At 57.2% G+C, this 19,152-nt stretch overlaps 2 protein-coding genes across 3 annotated transcripts in view; both read left to right on the top strand.

Moving 5' to 3' along the window:
- The window catches only part of LOC115908841 (collagen alpha-1(I) chain-like), a 29,718-nt gene extending 18,119 nt beyond the window's left edge, over window positions 1-11,599 (top strand). Inside the window, exons 3-4 of the mRNA XM_030957701.1 lie at window positions 8,616-9,407; window positions 11,505-11,599. Of these exons, the coding sequence (XP_030813561.1) occupies window positions 8,616-9,407; window positions 11,505-11,599 (887 nt within the window). The remainder of the gene's footprint in view (window positions 1-8,615; window positions 9,408-11,504) is intronic.
- CXXC5 (CXXC finger protein 5) overlaps window positions 1-18,323 on the top strand; it is a 36,123-nt gene extending 17,800 nt beyond the window's left edge. For both annotated transcript variants that reach the window (XM_030957705.1, XM_030957706.1), the window contains exons 2-3: window positions 11,505-12,580; window positions 17,282-18,323. In XM_030957705.1, coding sequence (XP_030813565.1) covers window positions 11,795-12,580; window positions 17,282-17,326 — 831 coding nt within the window. In that variant the 5' untranslated portion in view covers window positions 11,505-11,794 and the 3' untranslated portion in view covers window positions 17,327-18,323. The remainder of the gene's footprint in view (window positions 1-11,504; window positions 12,581-17,281) is intronic.
- Window positions 18,324-19,152: the final 829 nt, after the last annotated feature.

Raw genomic sequence — 19,152 nt, 5'->3', positions numbered from 1 at the left:
TCCCATCCTGACTCGTGCTGTGGCTGCTGATGGTGACCCCTTCCTCCTTCCCAGGACTCCAGCTCTGCTTTCCAAATCTCCTGGGGCTGGTTCTTTAGGACTGACAGCTTCTCCCACCTCACTTGTGCTTTTTAAAAATTGCCATAGAATCAGGAAATGCTTTGGGTCAGAAGAGACTTATCTTGTCTCACCCCCTGCCATGGGCAGGGACACCTTTCACTAGCCCAGGTTGCTCCAAGTCCTGTCCAGTCTGGCCTTGGGCACTCCAGGGATGGGGCAGCCACAGCTGCTCTGGGCACCTGTGCCACCCTCACAGGGAATTTCCTGCTAATATCTTATCTACCCCTGCGCTGTCAGTTTAAAACCCTCATGCCTTGTTCTCTTACAACAGGCCATGGTGAGAAGTCTCCATCCACTGATCTTCCACCCCCCCCTTCCTGCATGGAAAGGCCACAGTGGGGTCTCGTGGCTGTGCAGGACCCCCAGGAGAATCTGTGTGTCCCATGGCAGTGCCAGTGTTTGCTGCAGTCACACTGGTGTCTGATCAAATGCAGAAGCTGGGCCTTGGTACAGCACCTCCCTGCCCTGCCACCCCATCGTGGGCCTGACAGTTTTCTGGGAACAATTTTCCAGGAACAGTTTTCCTAATAACTCTTGCCAGCAGGTTGCCCAGCAGTGCTGTTTCTCTGTCCTCTATTGCCATGCAGGGGAAGGAAAATCCCTTTCATTTGGGCTGATTTTTGGTTCAGAACCAAGAAAGAGATCCAAGAGGAATCTCTGAAGGAGACCTTGGCTTGGGTGTGTCCATGTGTGTCTCTGGCCTCAGGTGTGTTTGCTCACCTCAGAGCACGCTGTGTGTGGGGTGCAGGTCTCCCAGCCATGGTCCTGGTTGAAGCAGACCTTGTGTCTGAGGACATTTGGTCACCACTGATGCCAGTGCTGCAGTGTCCCCACCATCAGCCAGGACACCCCTGGGGCTCCCTGGTCCCCAAGATGTGGTACAGTCCCTGCCTGTGGCTCTGCTCTCCTGCAGGATGAGGTGCTGGTGGCTCCCTGGATCCAGCAGCTGCAGAAGGGAGGAGAATCATCTTCCTCTTGATCCCAGGGTGCTCCAGTTTGCCCATTTGTTTGGGTGCTGCATTAACGTGGTTTCCTTGTCTGCCCTTTCCCTTGAGTGTGCAGATGGCCTGGGAGATCTGGGTCTGCTGCTATGACCATCCAACATGGAAAAGCTCCAGGAAGGGAAAAAGACAGTGAGGGGTGCAGGAGACCTGAGGACCAGTGAAACCAGCGCCTGAGGTGTTCCCTAGGGTGAACCAACATGGTGGAGCACCTGCCAAGCATCCCAGTCCTGGAGGTGCTGGCAGCAAGTGTCCCCATCCTCTGGCACCCAGTGTCCTGGGCAGCACCCTCCCCTCTGCCAGCTCTGTCCTCTTGCTCAGCACCCTCCAGCCTGCTCCCCTGTGCTGCCTGTGCTGTCCTGGGCTCTCTGCTTCCATCCCCAGTGCCCCCAGCAGGATCTGGCTTGCAGCAGGGGTCAGTACCTGCGATGTGTTGGGGAGCAGGAAGCTCTTGGGGTGCACAGCAGCGAGCTCAGCTTGTGGCTGAGCTAGAGAGCAACAGGGTTTGCTCGGTGTTATTCTGGATCTAAAAGGAAAAAAAAAAAGGGATTGCTCTTTCCCAGTTCCTGCGTTTCCTGAGAGCAGCCTAGCTCCTAGCTTATCTTCAGACAGCCTCAGGGGTATTCCCTTGGAGTTTGGGAGTTTAATCAGGCATTGCTGGGGCATGTGAACTGTGCGGCGAGTCGCCGTTCCCAGGGAGGGGAGCGCCTCTCGCAGATATTTGGGTTGGCGTGCCGGGGCTGGGGGCTGGGCTGGCTGGGAACGCTGCTGCCTTCCCGGGGATGCCACTGGGAATGGCTGGGGGTGCTGACCTGCCTGCCTGCCTGGGAGCATTGCAGGCAGGATGCCGTGGGCAGGGTGGGTTCCCCTGGACATCCCCACGGCGGGGCTGCCTGGGCTTTGCTGTGCTCCTCTGGACCTTTCATCCCCTCCAGCCCTGCCTCTGCCACCTGCCTCTTTTCCTTTCAAACCCATGGATTCTCTTTGTAGCATCCTAGGTGAGAGCTGATTATGACCTGGCGCCCTTGTTCTGGCCCCTCTGGCCATAACCCAGCCCTGCTGCTCGTTTTATTTTGGGTGATTTTGAACTGGGAAGAGAATCAGAATTCCAGTGGAAATGCCCGACGCCGGGCTCTGCTTCACCGGTGGAATCGAGGGCTTTGTTGCTGGCTCTTTTGCAGGCAGTATTTCTTTTTTTGGGGGCTGGATATATTTCTGGCAAGTAAAATGACGGATGCTCTGTTTCGTTTCCAGTGGCAGCGTTTCAGATTCCTTGCTCCAGGGCAGGAGCCGAGCGAACTCCGATTCCAGAGCAGCTCTGGTACCTTGGCAGCTTAAAGGCCACGGGGTTTGCTTGAGTGACAAGTGGTGCTGAGCGTGGGGAAAGCTCGGGAGAGGCACTTTTGTGCTCGTGCCTTCCATCTCTTGTAGGAGCGAGATCCCATGGAGCGGGGAGGCATCTTTATCCTGTCTTCCTGCTCTGCAGGCAAGCTGGGAGTGGTGGAAAGATGTGGAGAAGGATGGCAAGCCTGGCCTTGAGGGGATGATCCCTGCATCACTGCTGGGGAGATGGGGAGAAGCAAAGTCTTGAGGCATTTCTGTGTCTTCTCCCTAGAAACATCCTCTTGGATGCTCTTACCCCAGCTCTGCCTCTTGTACCTGTCTCAGCAGGAGAGAATCATAGAAACATGAAATGGTTTGGGTTGGAAGGGGTCTTAAAGCTCATCTCATTCCAAACCTCTGCCATGGGCAGGGACACCTTCCACTATCCCGGGTTTCTCCAAACCCCATCCAACCTGGCCTCGGACTCTTCCAGGGATGGGGCAGCCACAGCTGCTCTGGGTGACCTGTTCCAGTGTGTCACTAGTGGCTCTGTGGTGATCCAGGTGCAGATCTCAGGGGCTGCCTGAGCTGCACCCTGCAATGTTGGTGAGCTCCAACAGGGAGGACAGGACCTGCCAGCAGGGCTGGGATGCTGTTGGGATGCTGCAGTCCTGAGGACGTCGTGTGAGGGATGGGAGTCCACAGCCCAGGGGGTCAGGGCAGGTTGGGGATCTGTCTTCCTGAAGCTACCCAGCTTTTTTTTCTTGTCTGCATGGACCTGAGACACATGTGGGTCTGTGGGCAGGGTTTGCTCATCCCTCAGAGATCTCCCCTGCACTTGGTTTTGGTGACAGAGAGAACCCTGACTACTGCCTGCCTCCCAAAACCTGTACCCCAAAACCTCTCCAGCCTCTCTGGCCTACTTGGCTTACTGGAAGCAACGCCCCATGGCAGCACTGGGGATGGGATGGTGCCAGCCCTGTCACTGTGGTGAGTTTTGGCTGTGCTCAGCAAGGCTGTGGGGCTGAGAAGAGACCGACTCGGACTCCCTGAGGGCTCTGGGGTGCCTCACTGCCCCCTCCCAAAGCTGAGCTGCTCTTCCCCCCGCCAAGCTCTGGCCAAGCAGCCTTCCTCCCCTTTCTCTTCTTCCTCCTATTTCCCTCCTGCCAGCGAGGCCAAGCAAAACGCGGTGCTGACCAAAAATAACAACCGCCGGCAGATCCAGACAATGGATAAACCCCCGGTGAGGGCGAGGGCGACCCGAATCCTCCCAGAGGAAGGCGGGATTATTGCCGTCCTCTCAGACATCTGTCAATGGCTGCAGACCCGCTGTCCGACGGGGCCGTCGCCGTCCTGCTGGGAAAAGTGGCTCTTCCAAAGCGGCTGCCCTCAGGAGCAGGGGATGGTGGGATTTTGGGATCTCATCACTGAGCACCATAAGGTTCCCACCACCCATTAATGGCCAAACTCAAATGCACTCAGCTGGCAGTGCTGACAGTGGTGATAGTGACACAGGTGCTGGTGTGGGTGCACCTGCCCATCCCAGTGCCAGCTCTCCTGGGATCTGGAGCATCCTCTTGGTTTGTGCTCTGCCACCATGGAGCTGCCTGGTGGGATGTGGAGGGATGAAGTTTTGAGAGAGCTGGGGGCACAAGGGGACCTCTCCAGGCTGGAGCTGTTCTTGAAGATGGCACTGGTGGATTTGGGTGCTGCTGGAGGTGGCACTTGTGGTGGCACTAATGGATTTAGGCACAATTGGGGGTGACACTTGGAGGTGGCATGAATAGATTTGGGCAGCATCAAAGGTGGCACTTGGGAGGTGGCACATTGGTAGGTGCCATTGGAGGTGGAACTGTTGGCTTTGGTGCTCTTTGCCATCCAGTATTCCCATGTGACTGTGCCTACAACTTCTCTCCTGGTTTTTAATTTCCTTCCCTTCACTCTGCCCGTGCCAAGGGTCTCTCAGTGACCTGGTTGTCGGTCAGACCCCAAGTAATTGACACTGTAATGGCCCCATCTGTTAACAGAGTGATTCACACATCTTAGCTTGGCCTAGGCAGGCACATGTGGCTCTCCCCGGGTCAAAGCCACCTTCAGCCCCCCAGCTCTTTGGGGATCCTGCTGGGATGCCCGTTGTTGTTGGCATCTGCCACTGGCATTCTGTCCCCCATGCCCTGGGGTCATTCTGCCTGAACCTCTCAGCCCTGAATCACCTTGGGGACCTCACTCGGTGGACAGAACATGGGGAAGTAGCTGGGCCAAAGAGTCCCTCCAGGAAGGTCTGGAGGGGATTAGCAGAGGACAGGGGGTGTTGTGCTGGGCTGGGATTGCTGGCGCATCTCCGGGGCGATGCCGAGCCGGGGGGAGTGGGCGAGCGCAGAGCCGTGCCACGGCGCGTGAATGTCAGATGCTGCTTGGCTGCGAGCTGGGCTCGTGCGAGAGCAGATCTGTTCAATCCCATTTGGAGAGGGGGGAGAGGCGGGGGGGGCTCTTCCCCAGGCTCAATCTGGTAGGTTTTAGTTACAGTCGTTTTAGGATTTGGGCAGCGAATTGGTGCAGCTTTGGCACAGGGGGGGATGGATGAGCACCGAGGCTGCCAAGCCTCCCTCATCCCCCGGAACTGGGGAGGGGGGCACCACGCAGGTGGGTGCAGCCCCCGGGCTGAGCAGTGTGGCCATCACCCGGCTCTCTGGGCAGCAGCTGGGTGAGGGGAGGAGGGGAGGAGGTGCCTGGTGCTGTCCGCAGGGCACCCGCAGCCCTGCAATGCTCGGGTGGACGCTTCAAATCGCGTTATCTCCATAACCGCCCGGCTCTGGCCGCTCCGAGTGGCAGCGGAGATAAGTGGATTTCTAGGGAGCGCCTGGTCGTCTGACATTTAAGACTCCTTAATCCGTAACCACCACCCCACGGAGGCAGGACACAGCCACATTTCCCAGCTGGGGCAACCCCGGGAGCAGGTCGGTCCCTGCGGTGGTGGCTCCAGCTGTGCCAGGGCCACGGGTGAGGTTCAAGGATGTGCACAGAGGCAGTGCTATCCCTGGGCACTTCTTGTCCTCTCCACGATGATAAGCTCCTTGGCAGTCCAGGTCACATTGGTGATAGGCTCTGGGCTGAATCAGGCATCTGGGTGTGGCTGTGCCAGCAGATTGGGATCCTGCAGCAGCCATGGGGCTACGTGGAAAAACCCAGCACCAGTGGGAAAGAATATGCCCTTGCTGGATCCCTGCTGGAGGGAGCCCACCTTGGGAGGTGGCATCACCTCCTGTCTGCTCAGCAGGATCTGGCATGGCCTTACCATGCTGTCCCTGAGGATGTGTCTGGCAGGACACATCCTGGCCCACCCTGTGTGTATGTCCAGAGTTGTTCCTGGGTCACATCACCAGGGCCGAGTGGCTGTCTGCGAGAAGGTGACAGGTGAAAGCCACTCTGTGCACCATGATGATTTGCCATCTGCTTCCAGGGCAAACTCCAGATGCTGGATTTAATCTTCCATAGCCTTTTTAATTCAGGAGTTGGCTTATTAACATCCTTCAGTACCACCTCGGCAGCAGAGACAAGCGGAGTGGCTGCCATGACTGTCCCTTCGAAGAATCTTCTGGAGCACAAGAGATGAGCTATGTCTGTGTGAGCTGCCCATGTGGCAATCTGTCATACCTCAACCTGTCATACCTCTGGCTCTTTAAACCACCAAGGGTGAGCCTGAGCATTCACAGCACTGCCCCAACCTCCCCCATTTCTCTTGATGTCTGGAGAAAAGGTGGTGGGTGGTGGTAAACTTCCATGGTACGTCCAGGAGTAGATCTTCTGGCTGGACTGGTTTTTGGCAGGATGAATGCAGAGAGCAGAGCTTGGGGGCTGTTGGGTTGACAGAGATGATGGCTTGCAAATAACAGGCTTGTCTTTGCCTCAGGCACCTGGTTATCAGGCACTATTGATAGGTGTTCTGTAGGGGTAATCAGCCTTGGGAGACCATGGATTGAATTCTCTCCTGGTTCCCCTGCTGCTGGACATCTGGCTGGTGAGGCTGTGGTAAGACATCTCCGCCTGTTTCAGCTGACCTGTGTCACCTGGTGGAGGGAACAGCAGGTTTGACTGTGCTGCAGAAATGGGCACCTGGTTGCTGAATCAGCTGGTGTGGTGCTGGGGTCAGAGCTGCTGTGAACCTTGTTCTGGTGGGGCTTGTTCTCCTGAGCCTTTGACCTGGGTTGCTGCTGGACCTTCTGGCTTGTGGCAGTGCTCCAGGGCTGTGGTGCTGTTCTACCCACTGGGTGTCTCATCCCAGGATGTGTTTCAGACACCAGGATATCCCCGGGAGGTCTTGTCTCCCCATGCATTGCTTCCACCACCTATGATCCCATGCTCCTGGCCATCTCAAGGTCCTGTTCACTGCTGGCCAGGGCAGCTGAGGAGCACAGGGACCGCCTCCAGCCCCTCTTTGGAGCTGCAAGGGGAAGATGCCTCCAGTTGCAGCCTCCCTTGACCGACATCTTTCCTGGGATGCCTTTGAGAGGGGCACATGCTGGTGGTGGGCGCCCTACTTAGCTTGGTCCATGGCACCGCTGAGTCCGTCCATCCGTCCGTCTGTCCATCCATCAGCAGGGAGTGATGGTGGTGGGGAGGAGGTGAGGGCCATGCTGGGCGGGCGGCCACGCGGCGAGGGGGAGGAAGTGGGGACAAAAACGCGGCAGAGGGGACAATTGCAGCCTTTCTGCAGGCTGAAAAGACGCCGGGGTCCCTTCCGTCCTCGTCCTCCGTCTGCTGCGGGCGGACAAAGCCACCGCCCCCAGTGCCCACCCAGCGCCCAGGGATTAGAAAAAAGGCGAATTTTGATTTTCTCCTTTTGTTTCCAGAGCCCGGGAGCAGCTCGGCTTCAGCTTTGCTGCTTTCTTCTCCCTTTACGCCGTGTCTGTGCACGGCTGACCAACCGGCGGCTTTGCTGGGAGGAGGGTGATTTATTTAAAATTAAAGGAAAGCAGAAGTTCTTTCTTGAAGACGAGACTTTTTAGGTCGGCGGGAGCCGATGGCTTTCCAGCCATGCAGCGAAAACACAGGGGAGCCAGCTGGAATTTGCAGCTTGTCATTTTTTAGGAAAAACGAAGCTCCTCTCCTGCTCCCCTCTGACAGTGAATGGTGCCTGCAATGAGGGACTCTCAGCCAGTCTCCCTGGCTGGCAGGGGTTTTTCCGGACCACCAGAGATGATCCTTTTGCAACCTTTATTTATTTTGGCATTGTCAGGACTATTGCAGAGCAGTCCCCTGTGTGCTGGGGTGCAGGGAGCCCTGGGGCAGAGTGAAGGAGGTGAGGGGTGCCGTGGGGCTGAGAACTGGGGGAAGACCCATGGAGAGGAGTATCCCATTTTTTCCCCACCAGGGTCATGGGAGAGCACAGCTGCTTTGCCCCATCTGAGCATTCCAGGCTGATGGGAGGCAAGTCTTCGGGATGACCCATGGAAATCATAGAATCTCAGGATGGTTTGGGTTTGAAATGTCCTTAAAGATCATCTCATTCCACACCCTGCCGTGAGCAGGGACATGTTCCACCAGACCAGGTTACTCCAAACCCTGAACTAACTGGGTAACCCTCCAGTCTCGCCTGTAACATTTCCAGGGATGGGGCAGCCACAGCTTCTCAGGACTACATGTTCCACATGTGCCGTCCCTCACCCTGGGACCCCCTGTCCTTTGGACCCTGGCCATGGCAGGGGATTGGTTGCAGGGGAGGAACAGTGTCCTGTAAAGGCTTGGGAAGCCCTGGTGGTGGGCTGGGGCCTCCCGACCTTGGTGGTGTCCCCTTGAACCCTGGCGTCCCTCCAGGCTGTTAAGCTGCCCCGTGCACAGACCGGGCCGAGGGAGCCCATCACGTGCCCCTTACTGCGGCGGCCGGCCGGGACTAAGCACCTTCTGACAGGGACCCAGATGACGCTGCCCGGCGCCTTCCCCAAGGGATGGGGGCTGGAAAAGGGGCAGAAACGGGACGGGGGGGCCCTCACCGTCTTTACTCGGGTCAATCATAAAGAAGGGATTAAGATCATTAATTCCTCTCCCCGCTGCAATTAACGCCGGGGCCGGGCAGCGGCTGGCGAGGAGCAGCGCTATCTGCTGTGCTGGGTGGTCCCACGGTGTCAGGGTGGGAGATCCCCCCTTTTATGTGAGCTAGCCACGTACCCCCAGCACCCCGGTGTGGGGACAGCGTGGGGACAGAGCTGTCGCAGCTGGCACGGCCGCGGTGTCCGGCGCCTGCTGGCGCGGCGGCCCCGGGGGCTGGAGGGCAGCGCCGGGTGGCTGCAGATGGTGGGAGCTGGCGGAGGCAAAGCGGCGGCCGGGACAATGGCGGGATTGTGCGGTGGCGCCGCTGGCACGGCTCGGCACGGCTCGGCGCCGCGCCCCGTGCCAGCAGCGGGCACTGCCTTGCGCCGCTGGGGCTGAGCGCGGCCACGGCGCCGTGCCCGGTGTCTCCGTGGGTGCGGGGAGCCGGCCCCGTCCCGCAGCCGCGGGGCCCGGGGGCTGTGCCAGGCTGTGCCAGGCTGTGCAGCCATCGCCCCCTGGGAGGGGGCGGCCAGCGGGGGCTCGGAGCTGCTGGCACCCGATCCGTGTGGCATGGTGGGACCAGCCAGGGAGGCTGGACGGTGTGGTGGCTGCAGAAGAAGATGGGAACTGGTGGAAATGGTCACCACGCCGTGGCTTCAGCTGGTGTCCTCCCCACTCTGGCACCTGGAGCCCGCTGTGGGACCATGGGGAGATCCATGCGGGCAGGACCCAGCGCTTTGCCGAGCATCTCCAGCAGTCGAGGCTGGGAACCGCCCGTGGCTCGCCGGCAGCCCCGCGGCACGGTAGCTCCGATGCCCGGGGGCGGGCGGGCAGGGTGGCAGTGCCGGGCCGGTCTGGCCGGGCCCGTGGCTCCGTGCGCGGCGCGGGGCGGGCGGAAGAGGCGCAGGGCCGCAGGAAAGGCGGCCGCGGGCAGGCGTGAGATAACAGCACCGGGCGCTTTATCTCACATCCTCCCGTCCGGTGCTTTTCCTGCCGCGCTCCCCGCTCCGGCCCCAGCGCCCGTTGCTGTCGGCACTAAGGTGTGACCCGTCCTAAGGTCCCCAGGGACAGGTTCCCCACCTCCCTGGCAGGGGGGACGGGTGGTTCAGCTGCGTGGCAGCAGCTCGCCCCATCTTCCCAGCACCCCGTCATCCCTTTGGGGTGCACACCACCTCACGGCTGCCCAGCATCCCCCTGCCTGGAGCGGAGCGGGATGCTGGAGAAGGGCAGCCCGTCCTGCCGCCGCAGCCCTCCCTCCCCACGTGGCCTGGCGAGCTCCCGGCTGGAGCCCGAGCCCTGCATCGATCCGCGCTGCATCTTAAATCCCGCAGCAGCTGAAGCAAGCGGTTTTCAGCGCCAGGGCGGGGGGGCTTCTCCGTGGGCGAGCCGGCTCTGGCACCGGAGTGAGACACCGGGGCTGCTTCCGCAGCCGGTACCACGACAGTTGGCACAAGGACCTTGCCCCCATCAGCGTTTCAAGGGCGATGCCCGAGCTCTGTCCGTGGGAAAGGGTCCTCCTGGGCTATGTGGGGTTCCTGGAGTTACACTGGAGAAGGGGATCCAAAGGGTGGTGGATGAGCAGGAGTGGGGTGTGGGGGTGCAGGATGCCCCTCGCTCTGCTGCATCACCCCTAAACAGGAGGGTCTCAGCAGAGCTCTCCACACGTGGCCACATCCCCATCTGGGCCCTGGAGCGGAAGGTGCTGGGATAGCCAGGATGGAGGGGTGGGGTGGGCAAGGGGCCTCCTCCCAGTGCCACCCTCCCCCAGCTGCCGCCGGGGTGGGGACGTGGGTTCCTGCTCCATTAAGCCCTGCAGCTTTTCTCCTCTAAAGCCTGATTACTTGGCGGTGCCTGTGTGCGTGCGTGCTTGGGAGGGAGGAGGAGGAGGAATTTCACAACAACAAGTGTTTGCAGCCACACTGGACCCAGCTGCCCCGGAGTCGCCCCAGGGACAGCAGCATAGCATCCGCTCCAGGAAGGCTCTTGCTGTCACTGCTGAGCCCATGGCGCTGCTGGAGCAGCTGGGCATGTGTGCTGGGCATGCTGGGGCATGGCAGGAGGTCAGCACTGGGGCTTGGAGGTGGATGCTGTGGCACCCTGTGGGGTTGGAGGTGGGCACTGCAGCTCCTGGTGAACCTTGGAAGTGGATGCTGCAGCTCCCTGTTTGGTTTGGAGATGAACACTGCAGCTCTTGGTGGGGTTAGGAAGTGGATACCATGGCTGTCCATGGGATTTTGGAGTGGACATTGCAGCTCTTATGGGAATTTGGAGGTGAACACCATGGCTGCCCATGGGATTTGGAAGTGCATGCTGGAAGTGACTCAGAATTGAATGGTGCAACTCCCTATGGGATTTGGGGTGAACGCTGCAGCTCTTGGTGGGGTTTGGAGGAGGATGCTGTGGATCCCTGAGGCACCTGAAGGTGGACACTACTGCTCTCCATGTGGCTTCCTTCCCCTGCCCTGTGCTGGCTCAGGGACAATGGTCCAGGAGGAGAAGGAGGAGGAGGAGGAGGAGGAGAAGGGGTGCAGCCTAGCCTGAGCTGGGTGAGCAGCATCCCTGGGACTGTGGGAGCTGGGCTGTTGCCTTCATGGCACTTGGCCTGGGGGACAGGGGTGGCCGCAGGGTGGGAACCAGGCACCCCTTGCATGAGCTCCAGCTCCTGGCCCAGGAGCATTGCGCTGGCTCCTGCCGTCCCATCCAGTGTGGGGCCGCACGCCGCTGGAGCGGAGCGGGAGATGAGCCCCGTGACTTCCCTGGGGCTGGTGTCCCTGGGGGAGGAGAGCTGGGCACAGACAGCCTTTAAGTATCAGAGTGCCATTGCTACCAGGCCAGGACTTCCCCTGTGACCCCCCACTTGTGTCTGGATGGCGACCCTTTTAGAGAGCAGCGGAACGGATCTCCACCGAGGTCCGTTCCCTGGAGTTCCTTTGTTCGCGGCGCTGAGATTTTCATGGCAGGGGGAGGAAGAGCCGCTTTGAAAAGCCTCTTGGCTCTTGCCAGCGCTAACTCTCTTTTCTTTTCTCCTTGCAGAGCCGCGTGGTGTGTCCCAGAGCCGCAGAGTATGTCTGTGCACTGAGAGCACCCTGAGTCCTCCGCAGCCAGCGCGGGAGGAGACGCCCCGTTGATGCGCGGCCCCGTCTGAGCGTCCCCGGTGGCTGGCGGGCCAGTGCTACCAGAAGGGCTTTGGGGGTCTTTCACTTTGGCATTAGGGTGGGTTTTTGGGTTTTTTGTTGGGGTTTTTTTTTTGGTTTTTCGGCTTTTTTTTTTTTTTTTTGAATTTTGAATTTTGGGGTTGGTTTGGTTGTTGTGCTCCGGGCACCATGTCAAATTCGGGCTCCCATCAAGACACTGGGAACAAGCCAGAGACGGAAAAAAATAACCAAGATGACTCTCAACCCCCTGTCAACTCCGAGAGGAGGAACAAAAGTGGAATAATAAGTGAACCTTTGAACAAAAGTCTTAAGAAGTCCCGTCCACTCTCCCACTATTCCACCTTTGGTAGCAGCAGCTCGGTAAGCGAACATTCAGAGAAAGGCCACCCCTTAGCTAATGGCAACGATGCAACTGTGGATAAAAGTCATTCTACCTCAAAGCACAAAAACATCTCTAGTATGCTGAGCAAATTAGACCGGATGTCGGAGCTCTCCTCAGAAGGACAGACCGCCCTCCAACAGTTTGCTCAGTCGACAGAAATGCTCAAAAGAGTGGTACAGGAGCATCTTCCTCTAACAAGCGAGCACGGGACTGGTATCTCTGACATGGAGGCAGTCTCAGCTGCAGAGACAATGAACGGCCCCTCTGATTTTCCTTACCTGGGGGCTTTTCCCATCAACCCAGGCCTTTTCATTATGACCCCTGCCGGCGTGTTTCTGGCAGAGAGCGCGCTCCATATGGCTGGCTTGGCAGAGTATCCCATGCAGAATGAGTTGGCATCTGCCATCAATTCGGGGAAAAAGAAACGGAAAAGATGCGGCATGTGCCCGCCCTGCCGAAGACGGATAAACTGCGAGCAGTGCAGCAGTTGTAGAAATCGCAAAACTGGCCACCAGATTTGCAAATTCCGAAAATGTGAAGAACTCAAAAAGAAGCCTTCTGCAGCACTGGAGGTAACCGGCCCCTCTCAGGCACCCTAACCCCTCCTCGGGCTGCGCTCCTGGGTTTGGATCTTGCCCTAGATAATAAAACACCTGGTACTTCTTACTTTTTTTTATTTTTCCCTTTTCCATTAACAGCTCTCACCCTGAGATGTGTGCTCTGCCCAGTGCTCCCAGTCCCCACCCCCTGCTATGTACTGGGGTTGATTGATGTGGGGAGGAGGGCTGGGGTCTCTCCCTGGGCACACTGGACTTTGCTCTCCCCTTTGCAAGCACAGGCAGCAGCAGGGCTCTGCTGGGGTGTTGGTGACAGCATCCCCTGTCCTCAGTGGATGGCAGCTCCCTGAGCTTGGGAGCAACATCTAACCCCAGAGCAGGGGGATGACTTTTTGGGGCAGACCTTGGGGTAATTGGTGATGGTCAAACCTGTGGCCACAGTTCAGCCAAAGCCGAGCCCCTCAGCTCACTCTGCTCTGAGCAGGAGCACAACGATCCCTGCTTTTGGGAGCAAACTGCTGCAGTGTGCACTGGGCAGCATCCCCAGTGCAGTGGCTGTGCTGGGTCTCCCTGGGCCAGGATGACTCCATAAGGCAGCAGCTGGATTTCCTGTGGCAGCAGTGCTCCTGTTTCAGCACCCAGCAGAGCCAGGCACATCCCTGCTCCTGCTGGGGATGCCCAGGTGCCCTGGTGTGGGCCAGCTGCTCAGGCTGTCACTGCTCACCATGGCCTGCTTGTGGATGTCCTTGGCTTTGGAGGAGAGCCATTGGGTTGAGGTGCCACCTTGCCAAATCCACTGGGGAGGTGTGACATTCATGTGGGGACTACAGGGAAGGTCTGGTGACTTGGATTGTGTGGGTCTGAAACTCATTCTGGGCCATGGGCAGCTGCTGGTGGCGTGGCATGGCTGGGGGCTGGGTGCCAGCAGGGCAGGGGTGCCCCATGCACACATTGCTCTGGCAGAGCCTCCCTCTTCCTGCACACCCAGGTGCTGTGCTGAAGCCAGGTTTGATTTTTCTGTGAGCTGACCCCACTCTCAGCCATGCTGGTGTGCTTCCTCCTCCTGGTGAGCACATCCCCATGGAGGGACAGATAGGCTAAAAAGTCACCTGGACATCAGCTGGATCATGCATCCTGGCAAAAGGGCTTTGCCCATCCTCTGGTGGCCCTAATGCAACCAAAGCCCGCTGCTCCTTTAGCCACGTTCTACGTTTTTCAATTAGCATCAGCTCTGAATGAATACTGAAGGGGAAAAAAAATCTATTTGGGCGGTGGGGATGAGGAGAGGGGGACTGTGTCTTTCAAAAACCGCTGTATTGCTAAATTATATTCTTGTTCTAATTTGCTGAGTCAGTGATCTGGAAAAAGGGAGAAAGGGAAAAAAAAAGTTCATTTCTTCCAAAGAGTCCTAAAGCGGGTCAATAGACTCGGAGCTTGCAGCAGCTGGAGCAGTCGCTCCCTTCTCCCAGTGCTGGGTCTGGGGGTGATAAATAGCACCAGGAACCCATGGAACAGTCACCCCTGGGATGGGTTTCTCCATCTCATGACTGGCTGGGAAATTGAGGCCACTGAAATAGGGTTCTGCATCTGGTAGAGCTGGGCCCACCAGAGATGAGCCCCATCCCCCTGGGCATGACCAGGTGTGTTGAGGCTCTAGAGAGATGCCACCTTGCAGGTGGGATGGACACCTGAGCAGGTGTGGGTCACTCCAGGGCGTCACCATCCCCTTTTCATGATAGACCATCCCCTCCCTCAGAACATCCACTCACACTGTATGTTGACCTTGGTAGGGTTGTGGCAGGGACAGGGACACCATGACCCCGGCCGATGTCCCAGGTCACCTGGGTCAAAGCTGGGTTCTTGAATCTCACCTGTCAACCAGCCTTGCTCATACCATGGGCCAGCTGTAGGGCAACCACCAGCACCTCTGCTGTGCTGGAGACATGTCTGGAGAGGGCCAGGATGCAGAGTTCCATGGACTGCTGGTGCTGGTGGGGTGCCACCACACCCCTGTACTGCCCACTGGGATAGGAGGGGCCATTCTGTGGCCCTTCATATGGGGCTGAAACATTCACAAGGCTTTGTGAAGCATTGTCCCTGTCTGGGGGGGCAGTGCCATTGCCCCCCAGAGGAAGGACAGTGACTCTGTCCTGCCACCCCTGTGCATCCAGAGGAACGTCCTCAGAGAGCCCACACAGGGGCTGCAGCTACGATTAAACATTGATCTAAAATCAAGCAGTAAAAAAAAATAGAATTAAACCTTTATGGTGGTGTAAAAAAATGGGCTAAATCCCTCAGTGGCTGTTAAGCTTTATCTGCACATCTACAGAGCCCGAAGAACCGGTCACTGCTGGTGTCCCACTGTGCTGGGGCTGCCTGGGGCTCTGGGACCGGCCAGGCCAGGTGCTGGGAGCAGGCAGCAGCACGTCCCTGCCCTGACCAGGCTCCTCTGGGCTCTGCCAGCCCCAGCAACCCTGGCTGATGCTGTGGGGGCTGCTGGCCAGCCCTGCACAGGTCACCCTGGCCTTGTCTGCAGAGCTGTAGGTCACATGAAGGCCACGAATAGTTGGGATTTGACTCATCAGAGCTGTTCTCCACCCAGAGAAGCTGTGCTGAAGAGCTCTGGTGGCCCAGATAGAGCCCGTGAGGGTCACTGTCACCCTCACATCAGCCTCACAGACAGACTCTAGCCGCGGAGGACAAGGGGTGAGCGTGTTAAACTGAAAGGGGATAGATTTAGGTTGGACATAAGGTAGAAATGTTTATGATGAGGGTTTGAGGCCCTGGTACAGGTTGCCCAGAGAAGCTGTGGCTGCCCCATCCCTGGAAGTGTCCAAGGCCAGGCTGGATGGGGCCTGGAGCAGCCTGGGCCTAGTGGAAGGTGTCCCTGCCCATGGCAGGGGATGGAATGAGATGAGCCTTAACTCTCTTCTAAACCATTCTGTGAGTCTGTGATTGTGGGGATGAGGGGGATCTCTCCTGGGCACCCACATTAGAGCTGGTTGTCCATCTTCCTTTAATAATAAAGGAGCAGAGGTATTTATCAGACATCTCCTCCCAGACCCATGAGAGCCCCCTCTCTCTCCCCTCTTTCCTCTCCTCTGGGGTGATGGATCTGGGTATGTGGCCCTTGCTGGAGAGTCCACCCTGCTCTGCCTGTTCTGCACTCAGTGCCTAGGGTGGGATCCAGCGTGGCCATGGTGGAGTGCCACAGCCCTGTGCATGGCTGGGCACAGGCACTTGTGCCTCCCCAGGTGTCTGATTATGTGTCATAGACACCTTGGAGAAGGGGTGATGCCTGTGATGGCCTCAGCTCAATGTGCTCCCCAGCATGGGCTGGGAGCAGGAGCAGGTGGGCTCTCTCAGCAGCCTGGTGGGCACCACCAGCTCCTGCCCATTCTGGCCCCTGTGCCCCTGCCCTTGCCCAAGCCCTGTGTTGGGCTGTGGAAGGGGACACCCTCCTGCAGGGATGGGGTGATGCTGCTCAGGTGTTTCATTGAGGCTTGGTTGGTGTCTCAATCCAAGACAAGGACCCAGTGAGATCTGGCTGACTCCTGCATGGAATTAGGGACCAAAATGTGCCTGGTTTGATTCTTAGATGCTACATGAGGTGTTCCACACACAGGCTGCACATGGGCTCAGTAGTGCCCCTGCTTGCCCCATGGCAGCCAGTCTGCTGGCCCACACCTGTCACTGCAGCCTGTGGCCTCTTTCCCATCGGTGTCCCTTGCTTGTTTGGAGATGTGGGACCTGAAGGGTCCTCTCAGGTGATTGTGTGGTGATCCTGTGGTGATTTTGTGTCTGGCTGGCACAGCTCAGCTTTGTTTGGGGCTGTTGGCACTGAGAGATGTTGTGGTCCTTGCATACTCCAGCCATGTTCTCATGAACATTGTGCAGACTTTCCACCTCATCCAGATGGAAAATGTCCCTGGTTCTCCTTCCAGAGGACCACAGTGCTACTGGGGCTTGGCCCCACACTATCTTTCCTGGAGGTGGCTTCTAACAGAGCTTGTCTGTTGCTGGGCCCTTTGTTGGCTGTGGGTTGAGCCTAGTGGGACTCATCCCTCTTCCCTGTTGAGGGGCTGAGGTACCTGGTGGTGCCTGGGGCTGCTCTCTTGGGGTCAAGGTTGATCCTTGAGGCTGAGCATGTCCCATGTCCTGCTCTGGTGTCCCCAGGCCCATTCAACTCGTACTCCCTAGCCCAGTTTCCATCCAAATGTGCTCCTAAACCCATCTGGTACCTGGGCTCCTGTCCTCTGGGTATCTGTCTGTCCGTCCATGGCAGGGACTGTGGGGCTGGCAGTGAGGGGACTGTGCTGGGCTGTGCCAGGCCATGCTGACTGCCCACAGCCTGGCCACTGTGCTCACTGCTGGCCAGAGGGGAAGCCAGGGGCTGTGCCATTGTGCCAGCTGCAGCATGGGGACACGGGGACACAGGCATGTGGGAACAATGGCCCACGGCCAGGGAGGGGCCTGGCAGCAGGGGGACCCCGGTCTCCCTCCTGCTGGCATCGTGGGTTGGCAATCTTGGCATGTAGAGCAGCACCAAAGGGTGCTGAGCCTGGGCTGGATCCATCCCAAGGCTGGGGACTGGGGTGCAGGGGGTGGGGGTGAGGGGTGGCTGCTCAGCCCTGGTGCTGCACACCTGTGCTGGACCCGACCTAATGCCTTCTCCCTTCTTCTTCTGTCCCCCTCCCTGTCTCTCTTCCTTTCCAGAAGGTGATGCTTCCTACAGGAGCCGCGTTCAGATGGTTCCAGTAGGAACGGGAATCCCAAAGCTCTGTCATCCAAGTGCAATGTCACTGCTTGCTTGTGTTGTCTCAGGCAAGGGATTTTTGGCTGAAATGAATGGATGCACCTGTGTCTCTTTAGAACCAAAAATATTTTCTCGCAAATCTCATTCCTGTTTTTATAATTTTTTTCTTTTTTTTCCTTTTTTTTTTGTTCGTTTTAACATCTTCGAGTCCTAGTCAGACATTTAACTGCTTTTCAAATAAAAAACCAAAAAAATAATTAAAAGAAAAAAACAATGGATCTGTAAAGTACCAAGACTTAATAGACAGAGTATGGACAATCAGTTTCTTTCTGTGTTTTGGTGTTGATGTTGTTTATGTGTGAAAGATGCAGTACTTGTGTAGGGAATGTAAATTTACAGTAACCTTTTAAAATCTAGTTACTAATAAGCACTACTGTAATTTAGCACAGTTGTTTAATTGCACCCTCATTTATACTTTTTATTTGATTCTTTCCCATCATACAATAGAGTGGATAGTTTCTAGAATGCCTCAACTTCATGTTTATAAATGAGAATATGTTTAAAGCAATGTAGTATCCCTTCTCCTCGCCATTCACCTCTGGAAGTTTAACCCACAAGAGGGTCGGTATAAAAGGTGGAAGAAAACAATTGCTACACAACTGGCGGAATTCAAGAAAAGGAAAAAAAAGAGTAAAAAAAAGGCAAAAAAAATCGTTGTTAGTTTATTAATATAGAACAAGAAATGCTGCGTACAGAAAATCCTCCTAATTGCAATGGTTTACTCCTAGAAGTAATTTTTGTAAACTTACAGAAGTTAAAATCAAAATAAAACAAATATTGCAGGACCTGTGCTGAAGCAGTTACGCAAAGTGATATTTCTCTTCTGTTCACCCCCCAGTCTCTCCAGCTCTCTCTCCATCATTAAATTGAAATGCTGTTTGTAATGTTTTAGCGATCCAGGCTGTTTTTGTGAATAAAATGAATGCATGTTTTGTGTCATGATTTCCAGCTTGGTTATTTCTCTCCCACCCCTCTGTCCAGCCCTGCAGGCCCCCCAGCAGTGGTGGTGGCCCACGTGCTGTGGTCCTGCTGGCTGTGGGGACCTCGCCAGTGACAATGCCGGAGTGTGGTGGGACGGTGTGATGAGCTGAGCTGGAGTCGCCCTGGCTGCTAAATCCCCACGGTTAATCCTGGCAGTGCCTGGGCTAAGCCAGCCTTGGCTCCTCCTGGGGATATTTCCTTGACCTGCTTGGAGTTTTACCCAGCAGTGCCAGCACAATTTGTTTTGGTGAAATAATACTGAAATGCAATGAAGAACTGCCGTGAGGCTCGTGTTGTTGGGACAAGTCTGAAATGAGCTCCCAAAGGTGAGTGGGCTCTGGGATGGCTTTCCAGCCTGGCCTCATGTTGGTACTGGATCAGCAGGAGCTGTCTGGGGTGCAGGGGATGTTGGATGGGCTCAGCCATGGACAAGTGCTGCCAGTGTTTGGGTGCTGTGTTGGGAATCATGCCAGGCAGGTGGGCTGGGAACCTCCTACCAGTCCCCTGGAGGTTGTCCAGGGCCCTCCCAGCCTGGCAGGAGGAAGATCCGGCTGGAGCCGGCAGTGCTGGCTCTGCCTTGCCGGGAGGAGGGAGCGAGAGCCTTTGTCCCCAGCTCCAGCCAGCGTTTGGGCCAGCATCTGCTGGCCAGATGTGCACCCGCAGGAGGGGGTGACGGTGGTGCGTGGGCTCTGTCCCTGCCCGGCAGCGACCTGCTGGCATGGAGCAGAAAGTCCTTGGGGAAAGCTGCCCCAGATGCCCTCTCCAGCGGCATTCCCCCCACTGCTCCTGC

Source organism: Camarhynchus parvulus, chromosome 13 (assembly GCF_901933205.1).
Source record: "Camarhynchus parvulus chromosome 13, STF_HiC, whole genome shotgun sequence".
Taxonomy (NCBI): Eukaryota; Metazoa; Chordata; class Aves; order Passeriformes; family Thraupidae; genus Camarhynchus; species Camarhynchus parvulus.
The sequence above is the reverse complement of the archived record's forward strand: the minus strand, read 5'-3'. Positions and strand labels throughout refer to the sequence as shown.